Source organism: Cervus canadensis, chromosome 26 (assembly GCF_019320065.1).
Source record: "Cervus canadensis isolate Bull #8, Minnesota chromosome 26, ASM1932006v1, whole genome shotgun sequence".
Classification (NCBI taxonomy): Eukaryota; Metazoa; Chordata; class Mammalia; order Artiodactyla; family Cervidae; genus Cervus; species Cervus canadensis.
In genome coordinates, this window is record NC_057411.1 from 23,266,654 (window position 1) to 23,291,920 (window position 25,267).

At 39.4% G+C, this 25,267-nt stretch overlaps 1 protein-coding gene and 2 non-coding genes across 10 annotated transcripts in view; 2 read left to right on the forward strand and 1 right to left on the reverse strand.

Moving 5' to 3' along the window:
- Window positions 1–25,044, forward strand: part of RUFY3 (RUN and FYVE domain containing 3) — an 88,108-nt gene extending 63,064 nt beyond the window's left edge. For 3 of the 8 annotated variants that reach the window (XM_043447670.1, XM_043447671.1, XM_043447673.1), the window contains 12 exons: window positions 707–772; window positions 2,681–2,750; window positions 5,672–5,764; window positions 7,428–7,511; window positions 9,938–10,105; window positions 10,816–10,913; window positions 15,235–15,354; window positions 17,064–17,163; window positions 18,188–18,252; window positions 20,742–20,769; window positions 21,551–21,622; window positions 23,590–25,044. In XM_043447670.1, the coding sequence (XP_043303605.1) occupies window positions 707–772; window positions 2,681–2,750; window positions 5,672–5,764; window positions 7,428–7,511; window positions 9,938–10,105; window positions 10,816–10,913; window positions 15,235–15,354; window positions 17,064–17,163; window positions 18,188–18,252; window positions 20,742–20,769; window positions 21,551–21,622; window positions 23,590–23,733 (1,108 nt within the window). In that variant the 3' untranslated portion in view covers window positions 23,734–25,044. Of the gene's footprint in view, window positions 1–706; window positions 773–2,680; window positions 2,751–5,671; window positions 5,765–7,427; window positions 7,512–9,937; window positions 10,106–10,815; window positions 10,914–12,741; window positions 15,002–15,234; window positions 15,355–17,063; window positions 17,164–18,187; window positions 18,268–20,741; window positions 20,770–21,550; window positions 21,623–23,589 lie in introns of those variants that run through there. The other 5 variants (XM_043447674.1, XM_043447675.1, XM_043447676.1 and 2 more) reach the window with 2 other exon arrangements.
- On the forward strand, window positions 7,797–7,903 carry LOC122428543. Its single transcript, XR_006265761.1, has one exon. It is a non-coding gene; the product is annotated as a U6 spliceosomal RNA (small nuclear RNA).
- On the reverse strand, window positions 10,368–10,439 carry TRNAY-GUA. The gene has a single exon. It is a non-coding gene; the product is annotated as a tRNA-Tyr (tRNA).
- Window positions 25,045–25,267: the final 223 nt, after the last annotated feature.

Consider the following 25,267-nt stretch of genomic DNA (forward strand, 5'->3'; position numbering starts at 1 on the left):
TTACCCATTATAAATGTGGCAGGTGAAAGCATAATTAGCCTGAAGTGTTTAACCTTAGGCATTGAACTAGGTTATATTGCTTGTCCTTTAAGTAGTCTTAGAGGTATGTGGCCTTGAAGTTTTCTTTCAGTTGAAAAGTCTGTCTGTTTAACTTTTGTCTGTTCTAGATTAGCTGTTCCCAGAAGTGAATCTCCTTTTTCCACGCTTAATTTTCTCATGTAATAGTAAACATTTGATCTTTGTGAAAGCACTTTAAACCATTCATTGTGAAACCAGATAGCATTTAAAGGCAAATATATTGCCTTTGAGAACAATTATTATTTCACCCAAATAAGCTTAATTCAATTCCTGTGACAAATGGAAAATTGTTCTTATAAATAATACTAGCAAAGCAGGAAAAAAAAAATCTTTGAATTGCAAGAAGATAATTTTTTTTCTTTAAATGCCTCTAACAGATTATACATTATACCTGTAACCTAAGTTATTAAGGTGTGTAAGCCCTAAGAAGGGCTTTATGAATATGCTGGGAAGGTCTTCACAGTTGGGTCTCTTGTGTCGAGAAAGTTCTAATCAGGTCTGTCTTCTGGTTCACTGTGTCTGAGCCATAATTTCCTTCCTCTGTTTTATGAAAATATTGGAGGTGGGGCATCTTGGCACTTCTAATGTTATTTACTTTTTCTCTATTTTTTATCTTTTTTCCCTTCAGAGATGGCCAAATTACTGCAATTCTGGATCAGAAGAACTATGTAGAAGAACTCAACAGACACCTGAAGTAAAGAATAATGCTATTACTTTCTGGGGATTTTGGTGTGGGGGAAGGGAAGGATAAACTGATGATGAGCAGTTAGGATAAATTCAGACAATACTCAACAAATATATATATAGGATTACTGCTAGCACAGCTCTGAGCCTAGGCACTGGATACGTGGCATTTACCTGTTTTGGTGGGCTTTAATGAAAGGCAATATAAAATTAGTATTAATTAGAGCTTTAGTAATTATGTAAACATACTCAGTGAAGAACTCTTAAATTTGTGCCATAGACACTTGAAATTGGAGGTCTTGGTTCAGTAGATCCAGTCATGTATTTTAGTACTATGTCTTAGGTGAAGCACTCACCGCTGTAATACCTTTAGATTAATGATATCTCACTGGTCCCTTACATTTTTCATATAGCAGATCAATAGTATTAATTTACCCTCTTTTCACCATCACTACCATTAATTTACCAAGTACTCACCAAGTATTTTTCATGACCAGAACATAAAATAATCTCTCCTCTCCTGAGGAGAGCTGTCCAGAATTTATTGGTATTCTCAAGTACACTGACAGTCTAAAAACTGTTGAATAATTCAGAAGAATTAATATGTCCCATTTAATTATCTTATTTATAGTTCTCTTATGAAAGATAATCATTTTAATTTAAGTAAGACCTAAAATGTGATTACACCAGTATCAGTATAAATTATAGTCTTGGTTCCATCTAGAAAGCTCAAAAACAATTTACGTACATTTCTTCTGGGGACCAGGTACTAATAATGAACTAACAGCGAACTGTGGAGATGTTAGCTTAGCAAAGATACGGTTACAGTTGACAATGAATGTACTGTGCTCTGCTTAGTCACTCATTCGTGTCCAACTCTTTGTGACCTCATGGACTGTAGCCCATCAGGCTCCTCTGTCCATGGCGGTTCTCCAGGCAAGAATACTGGAGTGGGTTGCCATGCCCTCCTCCAGGGGATCTTCCCAACCCAGGGATCGAACCCAGTTCTCCAGCATTGCAGGTGGATTCCTTACCATCTGAACCACCAGGGAAGCCCAAGAATACTGGAGTGGGTGGCCTAGCCCTTCTCTCTTCCCGACCTAGGAATCAAACCAGGGTCTCCTGCAGTGCAAGCAGATTCTTTACCAGCTGAGCTACCAAGGAAGCCCCTGAATTATAAATATGACAGTATTATTTATTCTTTCAGTGCTTCTGTTTCTTTGTCTATAGTTGGAGGTGCCTAGCACATGGGGTTGTTGAAAGGAGTAAATGAAATAGTGCAAGTAAAAGCATTTAGAAGAATGTTTGGTGTGTGTCAAGCACATCATAATTCATGTAGCCTTATATTATTATTAAATAAGTAAACCCTGAAGTACAGTGTAGTGCATGAACTTTTTAATTTCTTCAACAAATGCTTGTTAAGGAATTTCCCTGGCCGTCCAGAGGTTAAGACTCTGTGTTTCCATTGCAGGGGTTGAGGGTTCAATCCCTGGTTGGTGAACTGAGATCCCATGCCCCATGACCCCCACAAAAAGCCTTTGGGTGTGTTCATTTTGATCTTGGGGATGAGGCTAATTATAGACTGAGAATAAGCTCTAATTGACTCACTCACAGAGAAGTAACCTCTCAGGGGCCAAGTACTTTGGCTGGATGGTTAATATGAATAAGATCTGAATAAACAGTACTTTTCTTCCAAGGGGGGAAAAAAAAAATACACAAACTTTAGTGCCAAGAATGTAGCACTAGAATGTAAGGTAAGATACCCATCACCTTGTAAGCTGTCTTAGAGCCTGTAAGCCTACTGAGATTTGTAGACAGTAAACAATGAATGATAAGTATGATGGATGTTTTGAAAGAAAGTATAGGATATTGTTCTGCATCTCAAAAGAGACTGTTCATTTTTTTCTTCTCTTCGTAGTGCTACTGTAAACAACCTTCAGGCAAAAGTGGATGCATTAGAAAAATCCAACACTAAACTGACAGAGGAGGTAAGTGTTCTAGAAATTGCTCGATTGACTTAATACAGTTTAGTAAAATGCATTAGTGGAAATAGTTTCTCTGGAGTCTCAGAAATATAGGACTTGATTTTTCAGATAATATCTACCCTAGGACTCCTTGTTCTGGCCAAGAGTGGCCAGCTGGCTTATCTCAGGTATCTCAGTTATCCAGTTGGACTATGTAGGGTAGAACCTGGGTTGATCATATATTTTGCTTTCTTGTGTGAATGTTTTGTCTGGTCTAGCCTAGAGTTAATGTTTAGTAAGATAATGTGTTCATCATTTATTTATTCATTGAACATTTCGGGTACTATGTATGTGCCAGAGCTAGACAAAGACTCACATCTGCCAGGCATTGATTTATGTGTGCTGGATTGGCAAGTTCCCCCTTCACAGGTTTTATTTTCTCCTTGGGGCGATAGGGTGATGAGGCGGATAACATAAAGAACATTGGTCAGAAGACCAGTAATTCCTGCTTACATGTCATGCTTTAACATGTCATGTGCTCCTGAGCAAGTAAGTCACTTGACCTTCAAGAGACCCAGTTCCTTCTCTGGCAAAGTAGAGTGTTTCCCCTTTTAGCCTCACAATTACCCTGAAGATCAGATAAGAATATGCACATGAAAACTTTTAGAAAAGTCCCTAAAATAAGAATTAAAATATAATATCATAGTTTACTTCTGATTAATATTTTTTCCCTAGCTTACCAACAATATATTTTTTTCTTAAATAGCATTAGATGTTTCTATGAGAAACCTTAAATAAAATTTTTCAGATGACAAAGACTTTGTCTTCTCTTTTTCAAATTATAACTATCCTATAGTGAAATAAAGTTGGTTAAAAACAACAACATAGATGGACCTGGAGGCTATTATGCTTAGTAAAATAAGTATGAGAAAGACAAATACTGTATGTTATTGAAATGTGGGATGTAGAATCTAAAACTTGAATCAAAAAAATTGAATATAAAACAAAACAGACTCAGAGATAATAGAGAACTTGCTAGTGGTAAACAGTGGGGAGAGGGTAAGATAGGGGTGGAAAATTAAGAGGTACAACTATTATGTATAAAATAAATAAACTACAAGGATATATTATATAGTAAAGGGACTATGGCTTTCCTAGTGGCTCAGTTGGTAAAGAATCTGCGTGCAATGCAGGAGACCCAGGTTCGATTCCTGGGTCAGGAAGATCCCCTGGAGAAGGAAATGGCAACCCACTCCAGTACTCTTACCTGGAGGATTCTGTGGGCAGAGGAGCCAGGACAGTTGCAGTCCATGGTATCACAAAGAGTTGGCCACAACTGTGCGACTAACTTTCACTTTCAGAGGGAATATAGCCAATATTTTATCATTTTAAGTTTATAATATATAAAAGTATATAATCTATTGTATATACAAAAATATAACCTATAAAAATATTGAATCACCATGTTATCCCCCTGAAACCAATATAATGTTGTAAATCAGCTATACTTCAAAAAAGAATTTGGTCTTAAAAAAGCAAGTTAGGGACTTCCCTAATGGTCCAGTGGTTAAGACTCCCGAGTTTCCACCGCAGGATGTGTGGGTCCTGGTTGGGAAACTAAGATTCCACATGCTGTGCGGCATGGCCAATAAATAAATAACTGAAGTAAAAATAGAAAAGTAAGTTAAAGCACTAGTTAAGACATGCCATCTAATCAGATTTTTTTTCAGAACTAACATTTTCACTGTTATAACTTTAAAACACCTCCCTTATTGCTCAGTTCTGTGGACCTTATGTTTGGACATAGATTCTTAAATTATATTAAAACTTTAGTTTATGGACACGATCCTTAGAATTTTATCCCACAAGGCTTTCGAAACATTCTGCACAGAAATTTTCTACTGTGATTCTACTGCTGGTATGTTGGGGCGATGTGACGTAGCAGCTAAGCGTGCTCTCCACAGTGATGCTGTCTGGGTTCTTGTCCCTGATCTGGTGCTTGGTAGCTCTCTGATCTGGGGCCAGTTACTTAAGCATCTGTTCTTTGGTTTACTTATCTGCAAAATGGGGCCAAGAATGATAATAAAGTTTTTGTGTGCATTAAATGATGTTAATACATAAGGGCCTGGATAGTGGGCTTCCCTGGTGCCTCAGATGGTAAAGAATCTGCCTGCAATGCAGGAAGACCTAGATTCGATCCCTGGGTCAGGAAGGTCCCCTGGAGAAGAAGGGAATGGCCACCTACTCCAGTATTCTTGGGGTTTCCCTGGTGGCTTAGAGAAGCCTGGTGGACTCAGTCCATGGGGTTGCAAAGTCGGACACGGCTGAGACTAGAGAGCAGTGCCTGACACGTCCATCATGTGCACCCAGCAAATAAAATCGTTAATTTTATTTCCTAAGTCATGGGACTTGTCTTCTTGGCCTAAATTTATTTTACCAGCAATATTAATCATGGGCAAGCACTGCCCATGATTTGTCCATGCCACAGGGCATTTGGGCTCTTAGTTCCCTGACCAGGGATCAAACCCGCCCGCCCCTGCATTGAAAGGGAACAGAGCCTTCACACCACTGGACCACCAAGAAAGTCCCTAAAACAGGTCTTAAGGATGATGTGTAAGATGGGTCCCAAAGCATGAGGTGACCTCGCAAACATTTTAGAAATAGGTTTCATAGCTAAATATAATTATGAGTTATCCATGGGGACACCCTTGAGGTAAATGATCATAACTTAACATTTTGTTACTGGAAAAAAAAAGTTTTTACACAAAAAACAGTGATAGGAAATATTTGTCTTTCAAGATAGCTCTCCTAAGTTTTTGTGGGGTTATAGATAGTTTTCTTTCCTTCTAGAATACCTAAGCCTGAAAGGCATGTCCTTGCAGATCATGAATGGTATTATTCTGTGTTTAATAAAAGAAAAATTATTTTCAAAATTTTATCAACAGCTTGCAGTTGCAAACAACAGAATTATCACCTTGCAAGAAGAAATGGAACGAGTTAAAGAGGAAAGCTCCTACATATTGGAATCTAATCGGAAGGTGAGAGCCTGTTACTGTGTTAACAGTGGGGGTGGGGGTGGGTGGGGTGGCACCCTCCAGAGGACTGCTTGGAAGCAGCGAGTATTTGCATATGTTAAGTGTTCCCAGAATACTTAATGATGAAGGTTATGGGAGGTTGATGCCCTCCTCCTATTGACACTCCTTGGCTTCACCATCATGTATATCTGTTTAGAGACTTCAAGAAACAGTCTAATTCAATGTTTTTTTTTTAATATACATTATTACATTTTATATACACTATATACATTTTTATATAATGATTTGTACTATTTTTAGAAATAACGGTACTGTTTTATCGGAAGTATATCTCTGATATCACTGGGAAAGAGTTCCCATATAAATGAATTTTCTAGATAACTCAGTCCCTTTTATATATGTCTCAACATATTTTGCAAACTTTTTGTGTATTGCACAGTTCTAAGCCTCCTTAAGTAGAGGATATAATTTACTCCTTGTAGCCCTTTATGGTGACTGAAAATCATAGTTATCAACATTGGCGATTCTGTACTATGTTATAATGGTGCTGCTCAAGGGGGCTATTGAAACTCAAAGAGCTTCTAGACCCTATACTTAAAATATTCCCAGATTCCCATTTTTTTATTTTGCCTTTTATTTCACTGGCATCTTTTACTTCTTACTGCTGTTAGAATTATTCTTTCTGGAAATGTCTCCCTACTCCTTAGCCTCATGTTTCTAACCTACTGTGACCTAGGAATCCAGAAATCCAGTTTTTTAAGTTGTTCTTGAAGAGTAAGTACCTAGGCTCTGAGTGGGGACCAACATGAATAAAAAGAAAGTGAAGTTGCTCAGTCATGTCCAACTCTTTGCGACACCATGAACTGTAGCCTGCCAGGCTCCTCTGTCCATGAGATTTTCCAGGCAAGAGTGCTGGAGTAGGTTGCCATTTCCTTCTCCAGAGGATCTTCCTGACTCAGGGATTAACCTGGGTCTACCCGCATTATAGGCAGATGCTTTACTGTCTGAGCCACCAGGGAAAGTTTGACTTTAATGCATGGATTTTGTAAAACAAAACAAAACAACTGTGACTGCTCAGAATTTTCTGATGAACTGTTCATTTCCCTGGTGGCTCAGCTGGTAAAGAATCTGCCTGCAATGCAGGATACCTGAGTTTGATCCCTGGGTTAGGAAGATCCCTTGGAGAAGGGAATGGCTACCCACTCCAGTATTCTGGCCTGGAAAATTCCATGGACCGTATAGTCCATGGGGTCACCAAGAGTCACACAACTGAGTGACTTTCACTTTCCTTCATCTTTCACTCTGATCTCTGTGTCTGGGTGGAGATACCAGATGTGAGATCTTTGGAGGAGGACTGTTGTAAGTGTTTGAAACTTTGGCCCAATTTATAGTTTACAGTGAATGCTATTTTGTTTCTTAGAGGCTGATATTTTAAGACTTCTACCATTTGGTTTGGTGAGCTGCAAGGACTTGAAACAAAATGGCAAAAAATTCCCAGTTCAGCTTAGAATATTCATGGAACCTCTGCAGTTTCTTTGATGTCTTCGTTCACTGTCGTATATGCTTTGGTGTGATCATTTTCCTTACTGAATTGCAGTGCTAGTGTCCGATAACTGTTGGATTCTTTAAATCCTCAGATATGTACTGTTTTACTTACCTTTTCAAGGGTCCTAAGCCAGACCGAACTTCAGAAGGGCAAGCGCTGAGTGAAGCCAGGAAGCACTTAAAGGAAGAGACACAACTACGACTGGTAAACTTTGCTTTTGTCCTCACGGTCCAGCGACATGTTAAAACACCCCGTTTAGGGGTTTCATCTCAGATCAAGGGAATATCAGTAGTAGTCTGACAAATTTTATGGATCCTGTGCATTTTTTTCTCATTCTTTCAACCCATATTCCCTACAGTGTCTCCTCAGTCCTTTTTCTGAGTATTCTCAACAGCCAATGGAATTTTGCCAATCTTCATTTTTAATTTATTTTTGCTTTTATAGTTTGTGTTGCAAAAACGCTAGGTATACTTTTTAAACCACATGATCATGCTCGCTTCGGCAGCACATATACTAAAATTGGAATGATACAGAGAAGATTAGCATGGCCCCTGCGCAAGGATGACACGCAAGTTCGTGAAGCGTTCCATATTAAAAAATAAACAAATAAATAAACCACATGATCTGTCTTACTACCTCAGTCCTCAGCCCTGCAAAGACATGTCTCCTCGGATAGGTCAGCTCCTCTTCTCCTTACTGAGAGTCATCAACGTAGACTTGTCCTCTTTTACTTTTAGTTGTTATTTTCTGAATTCTTGTTTTTCTATTTTCTATTCTACATAAATAGAAAAATTTGACATCAGTATTAGTCTTAAGATATTCATAGAAATTTATATATATACATATATAAGAATGTATAATAAGGACTGAAATACTTCTGCAATAGACTTTATCCAATTATTACTGTAATAATAAACCTGTGTCTTCCCAGGTGGCTCAGTGGTAAAGAATCCTCCTGCCAATGCAGGAGACATGAGTTTGATCCCTGGGTTGGGAAGATCCCCTGGAGAAGGAAATGGCAACCCAGTCCAGTATTCTTGCTATTATTACTTTAGCAATGTTATTTTAGCATCCTTGAAATAATTATCATTTTCCTTCTATATGTGTGTAGATTCAGTCTCAACATACTTTCCATAAGGAAGGTCCTAGAAATAATGTATGTCAGTGTTCTAAGAAACAGTTTGAGTTGCCTTCTGTCATGCTTACCATGTACAGAGGAGTGCCTCAGTTAATGAGCAAATGAAAAAATCATACAAAAAATTTTCCACATTCCCATACCACATTATGATAAATGTTGGTTAACAGAGAAAGAAACCAAGCAAGTAGGCAAGGTTCTAGATGTGCCCTGGGCACAGCGTGGATGCAGAAGAACCTCAAGACTTTCTATCTGTGATCATCCAAATAACACTGCAATAATAATGGTTGAAACAAAAGCAGGCCTCATGTTAAGTGAATGTAAAAGTTCAGTTAGCCACTATATTTACTTATTTTAATAATAATAATCAAGGTTTATTTGACTTTGTTGTGTGCTGAGAACTTCATATAAACATACATGCATCTTTTTCATCTAACATTTTTATTTTTATTTATTTATTTTTTTTTCATCTAACATTTTTAAAATTTCAAAATGATAGAAGTAAATGAGCACAAATTTATTGCATCACTTTCTTTTTTTTTTTTATTGCATCACTTTCCTTTCAGGACACCGAAATAGTTCTCACTTACCTAAGGGTCAAGTCCAAATTGCTGTTTGTACTTTTAGGGACCTGTGTGTCACCTTCATTTTCATTCTAATAGTCATTGGATGTTGAATTCATTTCTCTTAGTTTCATGAAGTCTTCTCTTTTTATTCATCCAGCCGTACTGACCTCCTTTCTCAATTAGAGTGTATATACAAAAAGCAGTGTATCAGTGATTCAATACAGAGCTCTGTGTTCAGCCTATTTTTATGTTGAGTTAGCTGCTATATTTAAAATAGATAACCAACAAGGACCTACTGTAAAACACAGGAAATGCTGCTTAATCTATAAAAATGGAAAAAGAATTTGAAAAAGAATAGATCCATGTACATGTGTAACTGACTCCCTTTGCTATACACCTGAAACTGACACATTGTTAATCAACTATGCTCTGATATAAAATAAAATAAAAAAACTCAGCCATATTGACAGTTCCCAGTAACGGAGATGTTACCTTGAGGACCCAAAGTATCTTTTTGGTTCCTTGAGATCTTGAAAATGTCAACGACCTCCGAACTAAAGAGAATTCCAGATGCTTAATCTTGTGCTGGCTACTGTAATACTTTGTATTTTTATAACAGGACATGACACAGTAGTTTGTTTTAATATCTAATGATGTGCCTCAAGTATGTGTATATTTTAGGCATATTAGATAGCTCTACCTTTGGCCTATCATGTTTTTCAGATTTGTAAATTATTCAGCAAATATTACTATAATTATCCTAGTTTTTATTATTCTTATGTTAATATCTCTGTATTGAATGATGGCGTACATCTATTTTGTCAGACTTCAGACCTGAGAGTTTTGGTCTGCCCTTTCCCGCAGAATTTTGTAGTTTGTACATAGCTGAGGAAAGAGAAAATAAGTAATTTGTTTCCCTCTGGGGGCAGGATGTTGAAAAAGAACTGGAGATCCAGATCAGCATGAGACAGGAGATGGAATTGGCTATGAAGATGCTGGAGAAGGACGTCTGTGAGAAGCAGGACGCCCTGGTGTCTCTGCGGCAGCAGCTGGACGATCTCAGGGCTCTTAAGCATGAACTTGCCTTCAAGCTGCAGGTACGAGAAGCACAAGGAATGGGCTCACTGGCTCCCTAAAATCCCAGGGCTTCCCTCTGTCCCTCTTCTTCTCTAGAATCACACTTTAAATACAAGAGGAAAGAGTGGTGTCACTTTGAGGCTGAGAAGTGAAAGTGTTAGTCACTCAGTCATGTCCGACTGTTCGTGACCCCATGGACTGTAGCCCACCAGGCTCCTCTGTCCATGGGATTCTCCAGGCAAGACTACTGAAGTGGGTAGCCATTTCCTTCTCCAGGGGATCTTCCCCACCCAGGGACTGAACCTGGGTCTCCTGCATTACAGGCAGATGCTTTACCATCTAAGCCACCAGGGAAGCCCTAGCTGCCAGTGAACCACTTTGGGAATCAGACCCTCATAGGATCCTGTGTGCATGTTCTGGAAAGCCACAGTCGCTTTTCACATTGTCACATCGACTCTCAAGTCTGACCTACCAACTGAGTTATATAGATAAATTGATGTACTTTCTGATGTTGATTTTTGAGACAAAACTGCAGATAACAACACTAATATTAAATGTTGCTTCCTGCTTTTCTCTGTTTGGGAATTAACTGATAGATATTAATATATAAGCATTTCTAGTTCTTCACTTCCCATTTATCATTCGGTTCAAAAGGCACGTGTGACTTGTTTCAGGATTTTACTGTAAACATCCCCATGTAAACATCACTCATAATTCTTTTCTGTAACAGAGTTCGGACTTGGGAGTAAAACAGAAAAGTGAACTGAACAGTCGCTTAGAAGAGAAGACGAATCAGATGGCTGCTACCATTAAACAACTGGAACAAAGGTAAAATTGCTGTTTCTCTAGGGGAACACTTAGGGCAGCCGGTCCTGTAAGTGAAGAGAACGTGCTGTGGATTTGACAGAGAGAGAGTATGTGGAAATCGCCCAGCTTAACACCAGGCGTGTTAGTAGAAAGAAAGCCAATTAGATGTTGTTTTTTAAGACGTGACTAAACCCCATTTCAGTGTCGTGTGTTAGAGGAGGGATACGTACAAGGATGAAAGGACTTTTAAATCTGTGTGTGATTCTGTTACTGTTTATTGCGGAAGTCTTTGAAGACTTCAGTGCTAGGTGAGGGAGGGGTACTGGGAACCTCCCTCCCTCATTTTTCATCTCCCTATTCTCTCTGCTTTCTCCTCAACAGTTCTGTAGCTTCCGCTGCCACCTCCTGCCGACAGTGCTTAGATCTGTCGGTCTCCAGCTCTGTCTTCCTTCTGTATTTTCATCCCCTGACCAGCTATTTCCCACCAGTACCTACAACTTAGTCTGCCCAACGTACATCTTCTTCCTTTGCTCTTCTTTTGTCTTTCTGTCTGAAATCACCACATTCTTGCTAGTGACTCAGCTGCCAGGAGAAATGGCTGAGGCTTCAACATTAAATGAGCCACAGTACCCATGGTCATGAAAACTTTGCTACCTGTAACACCCACTGATCACCCTTCTTGCACTTGAGCAAAACTGCACCACTCACTGGCCCCTGGACACACTTCCCATTTTCCCCATCCATGTCTTTCCTGATTGTTGTTGTTGTTCAGTCATTAAGTTGTGTCCACCTCTTTGCGACCCCATGGACTGCAGCACGCCAGGCTTCCCTGTCCTAGACTGTCTCCCAGAGTTTGCCCAAACTCATGTCCTTTGAGTCGGTGATGCCATCCAACCATCTCATCCTCTGTCGTCCCCTTCTCCTCCTGCCCTCAATCTTTCCCAGCATCAGGGTCTTTTCCAATGAGTTGGCTCTTCGCATCAGGTGGCCAAAGTATTGGAACTTCAGCTTCAGCATCAGTCCTTTCAATGAGTATTCAGGGTTGATTTCCTTTAGAATTGACTGTCTTTTCTAATAGTTTCATCAAATAGAAATGTCCTTCCTCTTTTCACTCCCTTGTTCTTCAGATACATTTTTTATGTTCAGGCTAAAATGCCACTCATCCAAAGCTTCCTCTGATACTTCTTCCCAGCTAAAAATAAACTGCCAGTTTGTCCTTGTTGGAATTCCTATAGCCTTATGTCTATACCTAGCCACACTGCTCGTAGCACTTCTCACTTCCTGTCTTACCTTATAAACCCTCATATATGTATCTTATCTTCTGACGAGAATGTGAGTTCCTTGAAGCTAGTTAACTGTACCCTTTAGGCTCCCTTGTTGGGTCTGTCACAGTGCCAAGTGTCCAAAGCATTCATTGAGTAGACGTGTGAATGAATGGGTGAATGGATGACTTCAGGACCAGGGTAGGTCCTGAGCAGCACTGCCTATTATTGTTGACTCAGAAGTTAATTGTAAATTAATAAATAAGCTTGAAACCTCTGGCTTGACTGATTGTAAATGAAAAAGTTAGCAGTCTTTCTCAAAAGTTGTCTATGTACTTGCTCATAAAAGTTGTATGTTTATGATTTAACAAACCAATATTAGTGTTCGTAAATTGTGTTTTTGAAATGTGTCAGATTATTTTTCAGTAGATTTTTGGTTTGGTATTTAAAGCAGACAGAACTGAAATAATGACCTATCTCTTCAGGTATTAAGCTGACTTATTCTCTTGCTATTTTTGTCTTTCCTGTTTATTCATTTTTCTCATTCCCCTTTCACTCCATTTTTATTTCTATTTGTATTAACATAGTGAGAAGGATTTGGTGAAACAGGCAAAGACCTTAAATAGTGCAGCAAATAAACTGATTCCAAAACATCATTAGGCATTTTACAGCTGGTCACCTCACAAGTTGGATATCACGACTTAATTGTGAAAGGAAGAAATTTGAAAGCTATTGCATTTACGCTCTGATTCTATATAAAATGTCACCAAAAATTGACTTTGAATTTGCTGGACTTTAAAAAAAAACAGTTTGATATATAGGCTGTGTTTTTTCCTTCTTCTTTATTTTCTCCCCAGAGGTAGCAAATTTAGTATAAGTTCTTAATTAAATACCAAATAAACTTTGAGAAATTACTTCTGAGTTGACCAATATATAAACACCCCATTAAAAAAAAAATCCTAGGGAATGGAAGCTCTGTACATACATGATTGATGCCTTTACAACCCAGTCCCCAATAATACCAGTTTCTAGGTACAATGTCTGTGTCAGTGAGCCTGTTCTGCCCAATGTAATGAACTAGAGGTGACGACCACACAGTTTTGGACTCTCCTAAAGTAGTTCTGTGTCTCTTAGGCCATGACCCCTTTTCACTTTGGTTATATAGGTTTAATCCCCAAGCCAAGGATAAGTACTTAGTATTTCACTACAGTCCTCTTCTCCATAACCAACATTGCTTGCAACCTTTTTTGCCTTAGTGACTTCAGGGGGTAAAAAACAGCATACTTCCGTTTCTTTAAAGTCATAGAGATAAATTTAGTGATTAGGTAACTTATGATAACATAATAATGTGGAAGCTTGGGAAAACCCTCCTAATATTTGTCATCTTCTACCTCTGCCATTTTCCTGCAATTCCACTTCCTATTTAAGTAGCTCAGAGAAAACAGTTTTAATACAGACACTCCTCTACTATATAAAAAAATATGCTACACGTTTTTCAGATCTTTTCTGCTTTTCCTTTTGAAGTAAAGATGACAAGGCATGGACCCGAGTAATGGTTCCCTGCCTCTTGTTTCTTGCTGATAACCTCTACTGAAGAGTTTCTATTACTTTTTGTTCAAAAGGGAATTTGCTTAAGTTTTCAGAAAAATAACAATCTGTTAGAAAACCATTTCAGAGTAGGAAACAGACAAATTTAAATAAACTTATATTTGTTATTATTTAGTCAAAGATTCCCAGTAGGTATTCATAAACAGTAATTAGCAGGGCTTCTTTTTCTAAGTGACCACAGGTCTAATCCTTCCTAGACTTTACATTGTAATAATCCTATAAATACTTTGATTTTTATAATGACTTGATTTGGGAGGGACAGGCATTACATAAGCCTTTATTCCTTCAAAAAAGGCTTGGCAAAATTTTTGTTTTCCTCTTTTTTCTCATTCTGATGGGATTTGCAGCATTTCAGCTGCTTAAGTGGGGACAAAGATAACCCCTTTGCTTCCAGCTGTTGAAATTCTCTATCACCTTAGTAAAACCAGAATTAAGAGGGTAAGATAGATTTTTATAGGTGTGTTTTTATAGGTCCTTGCAGACTTGAGCCAAAGTCAAGTCAAAGAGCCTATGACCAACGTCATGGAAGCTCCTATGCTTTTGAACTTAGTTTATTTCTTATAATTTTGCATCTACTCTTATCTTCATCAACCTTTTATGGTGATGAGTTGCCTTTTCTATGAGTATTTGGAAGGAGTGCTCAAACACCAAAATAAAACATTTTAAAGACTACACATAGCATGCTTCCAAATTCTAGTAGAGAGAGCCCCAGATACTTCACCTTAGAACATACTTTTTATAGGTGCAAAGTTATAGGATATTTGGGAGAAAACATTCATCAGAATCTTCCAGAGAATATGGTCAGGAGTCTTAGGCAGGCCCAATGCTGAAATGCTTGTCCAGTTAGTCACACACTATGTGGCAGATATGGAAAAGCAAAGAGATGGCCAGACTCTGACAAAGGCTTTTCATTATGTTAAAACCTGAAGCCTGGGTAAAGGTTGATGTATAGTGTCCAGTGATTTAATATACTTTGTGGTTAAGGAAAGGGACAAGGAAAATGTTCTAATTCCGTGTCATAAGAAGGTAGTTGCCCATTTGCAAGTTCCAGTTATGAGTGTAAAACAGAAATATAAAGTACCAAACCTATTAGGAAATAAAAAAAAGTGGATTTAACTTTAATTACTGTGTACTTGAAGTTGGCTTTGGTATGGATTTTCTAAAAAGTGATGTTTTATTGTTTATCATCTAATGGCTGTAAACTGTAGTACTAGAATAAAAAAAAAAAATGGAAAATCAGCTTTTACTCTGCCTGGTTCACCTTCATCTTGCTTTTTTTGGTTAAAGAATTTGTTCCTCCTCCATCTTTTCTCCCCCCATAATTTCTTCCCATGCCCTGCAGAGTTTATTTTCCTCTCTCTGTATCTCCATGCCTTCTTCCTTGGGTTGTTTTATTTTGTGTTGTGAACTTGGTCTTCCTCCCCGCCATGGCTTTTTGTTTTTTATCACACGTTCATATGGCTCACATCCAGATTGCGCCAGGCTGAGCGAGGCCGCCAGTCTGCTGAACTGGACAACCGGCTCTTCAAGCAGGACTTCGGAGACAAGATCAACAGTCTGCAGCTGGAAGTGGAGGCGCTCACCAGGCAGCGGTGAAGAAAGCGCGGCTTTGGTGGCCGGGGCGGTCGTGGGAAGTTCTGATGCTAGACAGCCAGGGGGTAGGGGGTAGGGGGCAGTCTCCTGCTCCAGCCATTTCCATTCTGTCTCTGCCGTGTCCTTTCTCCAGAACTAGAATTCAGAAAGCTTCATGTACACCAACATTCCCCACACCTTGTCAACATCTTTTGCTACCAAAGAAACAGGAAATCAGAACCCAAGATCCCAGATAAATAGGATGGAGTAAGAGACTGTAATGGCCAACACAACACGAATAATTACAGGATTTCCTGAATTCTTACTGTGTGCGGGATACTTTACTAAGCACTGTATATGCATTTTCTCCTAACATCTTCCCTTCAGCCCTGTTTGTGATCTCATCACCCCTACTTTCAGATGAAATGGAAACTTAGAGGGGTTAAATTGTCCAAATTCACATAGCTAATGTGTAGCCACATTCTAAAAGCCAATTTCTCTGACTCCAAGCCCTTAACCATTCTTCCACACACGTGCATGCTAAGTCAGCGTATCGTGTGTGGATGCCAAGTCATTTCAGTCGTGTCCGACTCTTTGTGACCCTATGGACCGTAGCATGTCAGGCTCCTTTGTCCATGGGATTCTCCAGGCAAGAATACTGGAGTGATTTGCCATACCCTCCTCCAGGGTTTCTTCCCAACCCAGGGATCAAACCCACGTCTCTTTACATCTCCTGCACTAGCAGGTGGGTTCTTTACCACTAGGCCAGTTCTTCCATACCGTCTCTCAAATGAGACTCAACTCTGTGCCAAAGGCACTGATTTCAAACAAATATAAGTTTGTTGTTGTATATAAAAGCACACAGCTACTGAGGACACTAGTGGTTGAGGGTGTAACTGGGGATTGACTGCGTAACTGTAAAGAGATAGCTAATTAAAATGTAATGGGACTACAGTGTCAGTGCTTTCATACTGTATCTTGAAATTTTAGAGATACTATCTTTCAGTTATAGTGAATCCTACCGGCATTCAATTGACGGCAACTGTTCATTAAGAGTTAGTATTGATTGTCAATACTCAGAGTAGTGCCCACAGGCACTGGGAGATCCTAAAGTGCATTCTTAATCACCCCAGGAAGCTTAAATACATCGAGTGTATTCTAGTACTACTGGTTTTATTGTATTGTATTTTAGTACTTTAAAACCTGGTTGTCCATATATATCTGGTATACAGGTGGCGCTAGTGGTAAAGAACGCACCTGCCAATGCATGAGACGTAAAGAGACGCTGGTTCAGTCCCCTCGATTGGGAAGATCCCCTGGAGGAGGGCATGGCAACCCACTCCAGCATTCTTGCCTGGAGAATCCCATGGACAGATGAGCCTGGTGGGCTACGGTCCACAGGGTCGCAAAGAGTTGGACACGACTAAAGCAACTTTGCCCACGTGCACTTTAAAACCTGGTTGTCCATATATACGTGGTTGTTTCTATTGCTGTTGTTCAGTTGCTAAGTCGAGTCTGACGCTGCCACCCCATGGACTGCAGCATGCCTGGCCTCCCTGGACCTCACCATCTCCCGGGATTTGCCCAAGTTGATGTCCATTGAATCAGTGATGCTATTCATCAAGTATTAAAATTTAATTACTGAGTTCTAAGAAAAAGGTTTGGCATTCTGTAGAAAACAGTACAGAAATCCAAATTTTCATCATTTTTTTTCTCCCACCCATCCCAGGAATCATCTTGAGTTAGAACTAAAACAGGAAAGAGAAAGAAGGTTACAAAACAGCAGGAGCATCCCAGGAAAGGGATCCCAGAAGCCAGAACCCAAAATGGTAATGTCTGTTATTCCCTTGTTCCTTTACTTAATTTTTAGAGGGTACCTTGATGGACCCTGTTTTCTCTTATGGAACACATTTAATTAGTATGGCCTTGAGTACATAGGTGGTAGGCAGGCGCTGGGGTAAACACATCGAGGCTTGATTCTAAGTCTGCCTCTAGGACACTCTAACTGGAATTCATTTGGAAAAGGAGATTGATAACCATAATTTCCAGTGACCATCTTTTCGTTGTTGTTCAGTCACTAAGTCATGTCTGACGCTTTGTGACCACATGGACTGCAGCAACACCAGGCTTCCCTGACCTTTACTTCTCTGTCCTTCAGTGACCATCTTAATCCTTTCAATTTTAAGATTATTTTAGTATCTCATTTTTTAATAATGTGGTATAGCCATCCCCCCCCCCAATCCTGAATTCCCCTGTAACAAAATTGTCTTAAATGTTGATTTGCTTCTGTACAACTTTTTCCAAGTCATGAAGATTTCAAGTTTAGCATACTCAAGGTGCTTCTCTTGGGAAAATTAGAAAAAGAGGGAACTAGGCTTGGGAAATGGGAAATAACACAGAGTGGCTTAAAGAGCAGGAGTAGAAGCTTCTAGAGAACAGTGTTAGGAAAGAGACTTCTAGCACCTATAGTGGTGAGAGAGCCAAAATTGGATCATCCCTGGGACCCAGGAAACAGGGTTTTCTCCTAAGAAGTAACTGATACCTTGAGCCCATTGTGTAAGTAAATAGGATCTATTAATATTAAATATTAAAATATATTAAATATTAAAGAAAATATTTACTCTGAAAATAATCATTTGTTGCAAGTCCTATCCAAATAATTTGTTAAGAAACGACTCGGAACAAAGAATAAAGGCAAATATCTTGAAAGCTAAATTCCTCCCCTAACCTTAAAAAAAAAAAAGGCTGCTTAGCTTTGTACCAAGCTAGGACAATACAGAAGAAAATGTCTGCCTGGTTAAACTTGTTTAGCAGTCTGAACAATTAATAAACTGGGCTGTTTTCTTTTGGCAGGATGGGAAGCACAAAATTCAAGAGGAAAATGTTAAACTAAACAAGCCCCTGGAAGAAAGCCACAGGTGTTTATTAATAAAGTACTAAGATATAAAGCTCTTTTGGGGTGGTGGGACAGAGGGAGCTTTTGTTATACCTTGGCAGTGATTCAGATCAGACATTGACTTGTAATATTAATATTCCAGAAAGACATTTTAAAGGGAGAGTGAATAAGGAATAAACCAGATAACACATATTGAACCAAACCCATTTAGTCAGTTTCAGAAGAAAGAAAGGTGATCAGGCTGTCTTCTGATTCTTTCCTGGTTAATCCCCAAACTATCACTTCAAAGATTAGCTCTAATCTGATCTCTACTGGATCAGTAGGACAAGTGAATGAAGGACAAACCATAGCATTTCCTGGGTTCTTAATGTACTTGAGCATGACCTGCTTCCACCTGTGTGCTAAGTGAATGGCAGCTATGTTTCAAATAAATTCCCTAATTTCCCTTATATTTTTCTCTTAAAGAGAAACACAGTTTAATTTTATTTTTCTTAACTCTTCATCTCATTTGCTCACTGAGGAACATGGGATCACTTCCAGGAAGTTGACTTTTAACAGGTTACTTTAACAACAAAACATTACACAGTGCCACTATATTAAAAAATGAAGGAGGTCCAACTATATGACCTTCTGGAAAAGGCAAACCATGGAGATAGTGATTGCTAGGGATTGAGGGATATGGATAGATGAATTGGTAGAGCACAAAGGATTTTATAGGGCAGTGAAAATACTCTATGACATGCAATGATGGATACATGTCATTATACATTTGTCCAAACCCATAGAATGTACACCACCAAGGGAGAACCCTAGGGTAAACTATAACTCACAGCGTGTCAGTTTAGGTTCAGTAACTGTTAGTGTCGGGTACCATTCGGGTGTGGAATGTTGATATTGGGGGAGGGTGGGAGGTCCAACAGAATATGTAAGAAATCCGTGTCCTTTCTGTTCAGCTCTGCTGTGAACCTAACACTGCACTAAAAATTAAAGTCAATTATAATGACAACAATAACAAAAGATTATTATCAAGGAAAGATACCACAGAGGAGTTTTGAGGGACCTATACAATATACATTTTTGGCAGCTGAATCTGTCCAATCTTTGATGCCTTAAGAGTGAGTAATATGTCATCTGGAGCAAAACTAGCTGCTGGAGAAGATGATGCACGCAATCCAACAGTAGGGTGATTTTGCAGGTGCTTAGCCTAAACAGCCCTTCCTTGCCTCCAAGGCCAGAGTGATCCCAGTACCTTTAAGTTTTACTCCCAAGAGAACATGGTGTGATCCAAGACCAGCCTTAAACTCCAGTCCATCTAACATTGCAGATCAAGATGGGCTGTGGGAAGGAACTGGACCATAAAATTAACCAAGTCTTAAAAGGGCCTTTCAGAGTCAGCTCATGCCAGACAAAAATCAAGTCATTTACTTTCAGGAGTGTCTTACATGCCAGGTTCTGATTTTAGGCCCTAGAAATAAGAGACAATACAATGACTATCCCTTGGTATCCAGGGTTCCAGGAGCCCCTTCAGATATCAAAACCCATGGATGCTCAAGTCTCTTACATAAAATGGCCTGGTACAATGAACATAACGGGCTGTATCTGTGGGTTGCGCCTCTGGGATTTAATTAACCACAGATGTGGAACCTGAAAACCAGGAGGCATGAGTGTACTACCTTATATATGTATTATACTCTGCAGCTTAAAAAATGCATCACATTCATTGTCTCCTTACAAATTTACTTCTCCTTAAAAAAGCTTAATCATCTACTACTACTTTATAGGTGAGAAAAATGAGGCACACAGAGACCCAAGTTGCCTCTCTCTATCATGTCTTCCTTTGTCTCTGCCCTAATAATAGCTGCTTCCAGGGCCTCACCTGGCAAGAACTGCCGTCCCAAGACGTACCCAAGTTTCCTTGGATTGTGGTCCAAGGAACAGCTGTCAAGCTGGTCATATTGATGGTCACACTGCCATTCAACTGAAGAGAATTGGAATCATTATAGATCTGTGGTCCATTTTCCCCAGAATTGAATGTGGGCTTTGCTTCTCTTGTATAAGTTCTGTTCCAAGTTGGGAAAATTGGGGTTAGCTCAGCTGGTATCATAAAGAAATATTTCAATCTAAATGGATAACTTGGGAGAAAGGACTAATACATGACATATGATAATCAGCAGGTTTCCATAATACTGCATAGGAAAAAAAGCTATTAAAATGCATGGCCTCAGCCACTGGGGCTTTGTTGGTTGGGAAACATGAAGACTATTTTCTTGATAGTAGGAAGGAAACAAAATATAACTCTAGTCTATTTTTAAACAGGAACCTAGACTAATATAGGATTGTATCCTATTAATAGATTTAACAACCAAAATTTCCTCTCCTAGGAGGTCAACATTAATAATTACTTTGGTCCCAACAACATGAAAGAACCACGGTATGGCTTTCTCCGTACTTTTAAAATGATAAAAGAAATAAAAGCCGCTGTTAGTTACTGTTTTTACTTTCCTGTTACAGGCTGCAGTCTCACCCTGTGGATCAACAGGTAACTGGGTCTCCTGTCCTAAAACGTCTTGTGAAAAATTAGGTAGTCGGCTGGGCCCTGCCTAGTTGTAAAGAGGGCAGCAGGGGAGGTCGGTGAACGCATACAGGTCTCAGTGCCCCATCCTTTTAATATCCTAAACGTGCATTTCCCCGACCCTGTCACAGCAGGTAGCACTGTTCTGAGCAACGTACTAAGTAAAACAGCAATGCTCACTCCCTGTTTGAGCTTCTCTTTGACTTACTGTGAGACCTCAGAGAGCTCACCAGACCTCCCTTGCCCTTAGCTTTCCCTTAAATAAAAGGAAGAGAAAAAATACCTCTTGATCCCTTGGAAATAAGCAAACATCAACAGTTAAGAAATACATTACAAAATATAATGGTAACTCCATGAGCAAGATGATAAATGCTACCAAGTCTGAGTTACCACAGTCTTTTATTTACCTGGTATACTGAAGCCTACTCCCTTCCATTCCTCATGACAGAATCATACAAGAGGGATGGAGCTTTTTACATTTATTTACATGAATTTCTTTATATCAGTAAAATTGCATGTTACTTTATTATAAAAATTAAGGTCCACAAGGATAATGATATGATTATCAGAGTTGTATTAAGGTGGTAAGACTATATATATATACATATATACATACATGTAACTTGTTTTTCTAGTTTCCAATAGTCTGCAGTGTGATTATATTAATTTTGTAACTAAAAATGCATATTCTGAAAAGAGTGATATTTCTGGGGCTAAGGGAGACTAACTGGCTCCCTGTGTGGTTTAGGATCAGCCGCTGCCCTCTGAAAAGCCACCGAAGTACTGTCAGCTATGCCAGGAAGACTGCACCCTAACAAAGGTAACGGTGATGAGGTTCTTCGTAGGGACGCCCACTGCATGACTAGCTGCTTCTGATGACAGGGACTTCACCATGTAGAGTGCAGAGTGGAGGGGGGAAGCAAAAGGAACAGCAGTGAGTGTGTACCTATTATTTTCAGTCCTATTAAGTCATGTCAATAAATCCCCATTAGAACATTAAATACAAAATTTACTACATAATTTAAAACAAACAAACGTATAAATTTGTTCGTTACAAAAGGACAATGAACAAAGTGAACGTGAAGTCCTGGTCTCGTTAAGCTGATGTCTTTTGGGCCATCATTTTATGAAGAGCCTTGGGCTCAGAGGTGTCGCATGCATCTGCTGGTTACTGAAAGCTCAGATGCAGCCTGACTTTGGCAGCAAAGTCTACACTCCTTCAGTACTCCATCCTGTTCAGAGCAGAGAAGACAGGTTAGGGAAGGGGATTCTTTGAACTAGTTGGGGAAACAGCCTCTGAAAGGAAAACAAGCTCTCTCTCCACCAAACCGCTTGTTTTCCCTTTGGGTCCTCAAGGGTCTCTGTCTGAGCACCTTTCCAGCTTGTCATTGTAGAGTCAGCAAGGTGAAGGAAGCATGCAAAGAAGAGTAAGCATCTTTGACGGCCACATCTGTGCCTTGCTCACAGTAGGATCCCCCAGCATCTAATATGTGCCCAGTTCACAGCAGATGCTCAAGAAACGTTACAGACAAATGAGTGTCAGGAACAAGTGCATAGCAGAGATGGAAACGTGCCCAAATTCTACGTTACAACCTACGTGCCAGCCTCTGTGATCATGCTAAAATGTTAACAAGAAAAATTATAGTGTGACCTAGTCTTAAATTAGCAGAAACAGATAAAGATGAAGTGCCTTTATAGAATTGGAAGTTGTAGTTAGAGAAGTGTGTTCCCAAACAGAAGAGGCTGCTAATCTAATTCTGGCTTTTCTTGTCTAAGCCATGCAAAATAACTGCAATATGTCAGAGGAAACATTCCTCCCAGGCTTTCAAATAAAATTGATTCCCCCCTACCTCCACTGCACCCTCAGAAAGATGAATTGTTTAGGGGGAAAGGAGCATTGTTTATGGGGAAAATTATTGTCCACAGCCTTTAAATAGGGAACCTTGGAGCTGTGTGTGCAGTCCTGTCACTGCTTGTGACACTGCCATAATGGCTCACATGCATAATGACCCAAATGTCCCACAGTTTGGCTACTAAAGACTCCAAATGCTTAGTTGCTCAGTCGCCTCTGACTCTGCGACCCTTTGGACTGTAGCCCACCAGGCTCCTCTGTCCAGGGAATTTTACGAAAGTGGGTTGCCATTTTCCTCCGCTATTGGATATTTCCAACCCAGGGGTTGAACCCACATCCCTTGTGTCTCTTGCGCTGCAAGCAGATTCTTGACCCGCTGAACCATCAGGGAAGCTTCTGCTTAATAGATTAATTTCCCAATCAAAAAGGATGCAGGCAGCTGTGCTTTGCTGCTCTAATATCCCAAAAGATGTGCTTGCAGAGCATCACAGGAAAACATTAAGCACATCATGTATTAGAAATTATGCTTTTAGTTCATGCTCAGCAGAGTTTCCAAGTGTTTGGCTGGTTACCAAACCCATGGCTAGGTCATTGCCTGTCTTATTTGCAGTATGCTTAGGCAACTGCAAACTAATTTTAGAACTAGCCCACCTAAAAGTGAATATAAATGAAGTATGTATTCTGAAGATAAATAATTTGTGTATTATCTGTTCATGAGAACTCTGTGGAAATGCTTCTCTTCATTTAGATCTAAGAACTAGACTGTACACTTTTTTGTAGACAGGTTGTTTGGTCAGATACTGTGCGACATACAGCACATATTCAGCCAGTATTTTACTGGACATTGAGCATCCATCCTATCTGGCCTCCTCCATCCCATGCATCTTTATGCCCTGCTCTTCTGTTACCCACCTGATCTCACTTTCTCCTTGTAGAATGTATGTAGGAATTGCAGAGGAACCTTCTGTAACATCTGCTCAACAAACGAACTGCCTCTTCCTTCAAGTATCAAGCCTGAGCGAGTTTGCAATCCCTGCCACGAGCATCTGATGAAACAATATTCCACCAGTCCATCGTAAGATGGAGGCCAAGATCTGGACCAGAATGTATCCACCCACGTTAGATGTCAGAATCCCCTAGAGCTGACTTTAGAATCAACTTGAGTTGATAGGAATGCTTTAAATAAACCAGGTCCAGGAAGAAAAGACACTGGTTGGCAGTGCTGGAAGTTTTGCGTGTTTTCTCTAATGACTGTATGAATAAAAGTTACTCAGTTGAGCCTCTCTCTGCTAAATCTAAACAACCCCACTTTGAAGCATTGATCTTATAGCTTGTCTTTGGAAGGGCTATTCATTTCTATGAATAGTGATAGTAATACTGAGCTGCATGTTAAAGGAGAGAGGGTCCTTAGTGAATAAGAATAAAAAGGAAAACGATCATCCCTTTATTGTATTTGGAGATTCAAGAGGGAAAGATCATTGTTAACCGAGATTGAAATGATAGAGGTTACATGTTCTCTCAGGTGCTGCTAGACATAAACATTATTTCCTCTTTACCCCCACAACCTACCTCTTCTTTAAAGGATCTCTACCAAACTGTGAACCCAAACTCAGGGAAAAGAAATTAAAGAGTAATATAAATTTTGAATGTACTTAAAACAATATTATAATGTATTCTAGTTTTAGGACCAGAGTTTTCTAGTTCTGGCCTACACGTTTTCACTATCAGAATAAGGAGGAAGAATGTTTGCTGTTTTTCCACTTAGTGACTTCAAAAGTAAATACCTGCCCTTTTCAGAATCTGCTACGCAACAAGCCAGCTCTTCCCCAGTCTCCCTCCTCTCTGGGTCACGGAAATTATAAGGGGTTTTTAAAGATAGGGTTTGACTTTTGCAAACAGGAAGTACTAAAGCAAAGCCATGTCAGGTGTAGAGTGAAAAAATTTAATTTGTGCATGGCTGAGAATAATTAGCTGAGAATATTTGTTAAATTCTTTTGTGAATAACGGATTCCTTATTCTAAGTCAAGATTCAGAACTGGTAGACAGGTTTTTTGGAAAGTATGATACTCAAAACAGTTCTTAGTAACAAACCCTTTGGGGAAAAAAAAAGACATGCATTCAGCAGGGGAAGGCAGGAAATGGTCTATGCTCCTTTGATTATGTTGCATGTACATAGGTTGTTTGATTTCAATGAAGACCTAAGAAGATAAGATTCTGTTAACTGGTTTAGAGTTATGGGGTGGGAACATCCTGGAACTATGATATTTGATAAATTCTGTCTCCTGAAAAGAGTGACAGCTCAGGAAAGTTGTTATTCCAGAAGTCTGACATGTTCTTTGGTGGAGCTGAGTTTTAAGAGCCCTAGGGAAAAATAAAATTAGTAATTCCAACATCGTTTGTTGTCATTTTTTCTCTTTAAATAATATTTATTGCTTGTGATTCTCCATCTGCCTTATTTTTGACTACATATATGTGTCAGCACTGTTCTAGGTTCTATAGAAAATGGGGGGGGGGGATTATCCTAAATTAGCAAGAGTTATTTTATAATTAGTTTTGAACTAAATTGAAGAGGCCACTCTGTACATGGAATGTAAGGAGGAATAAACAGCCACT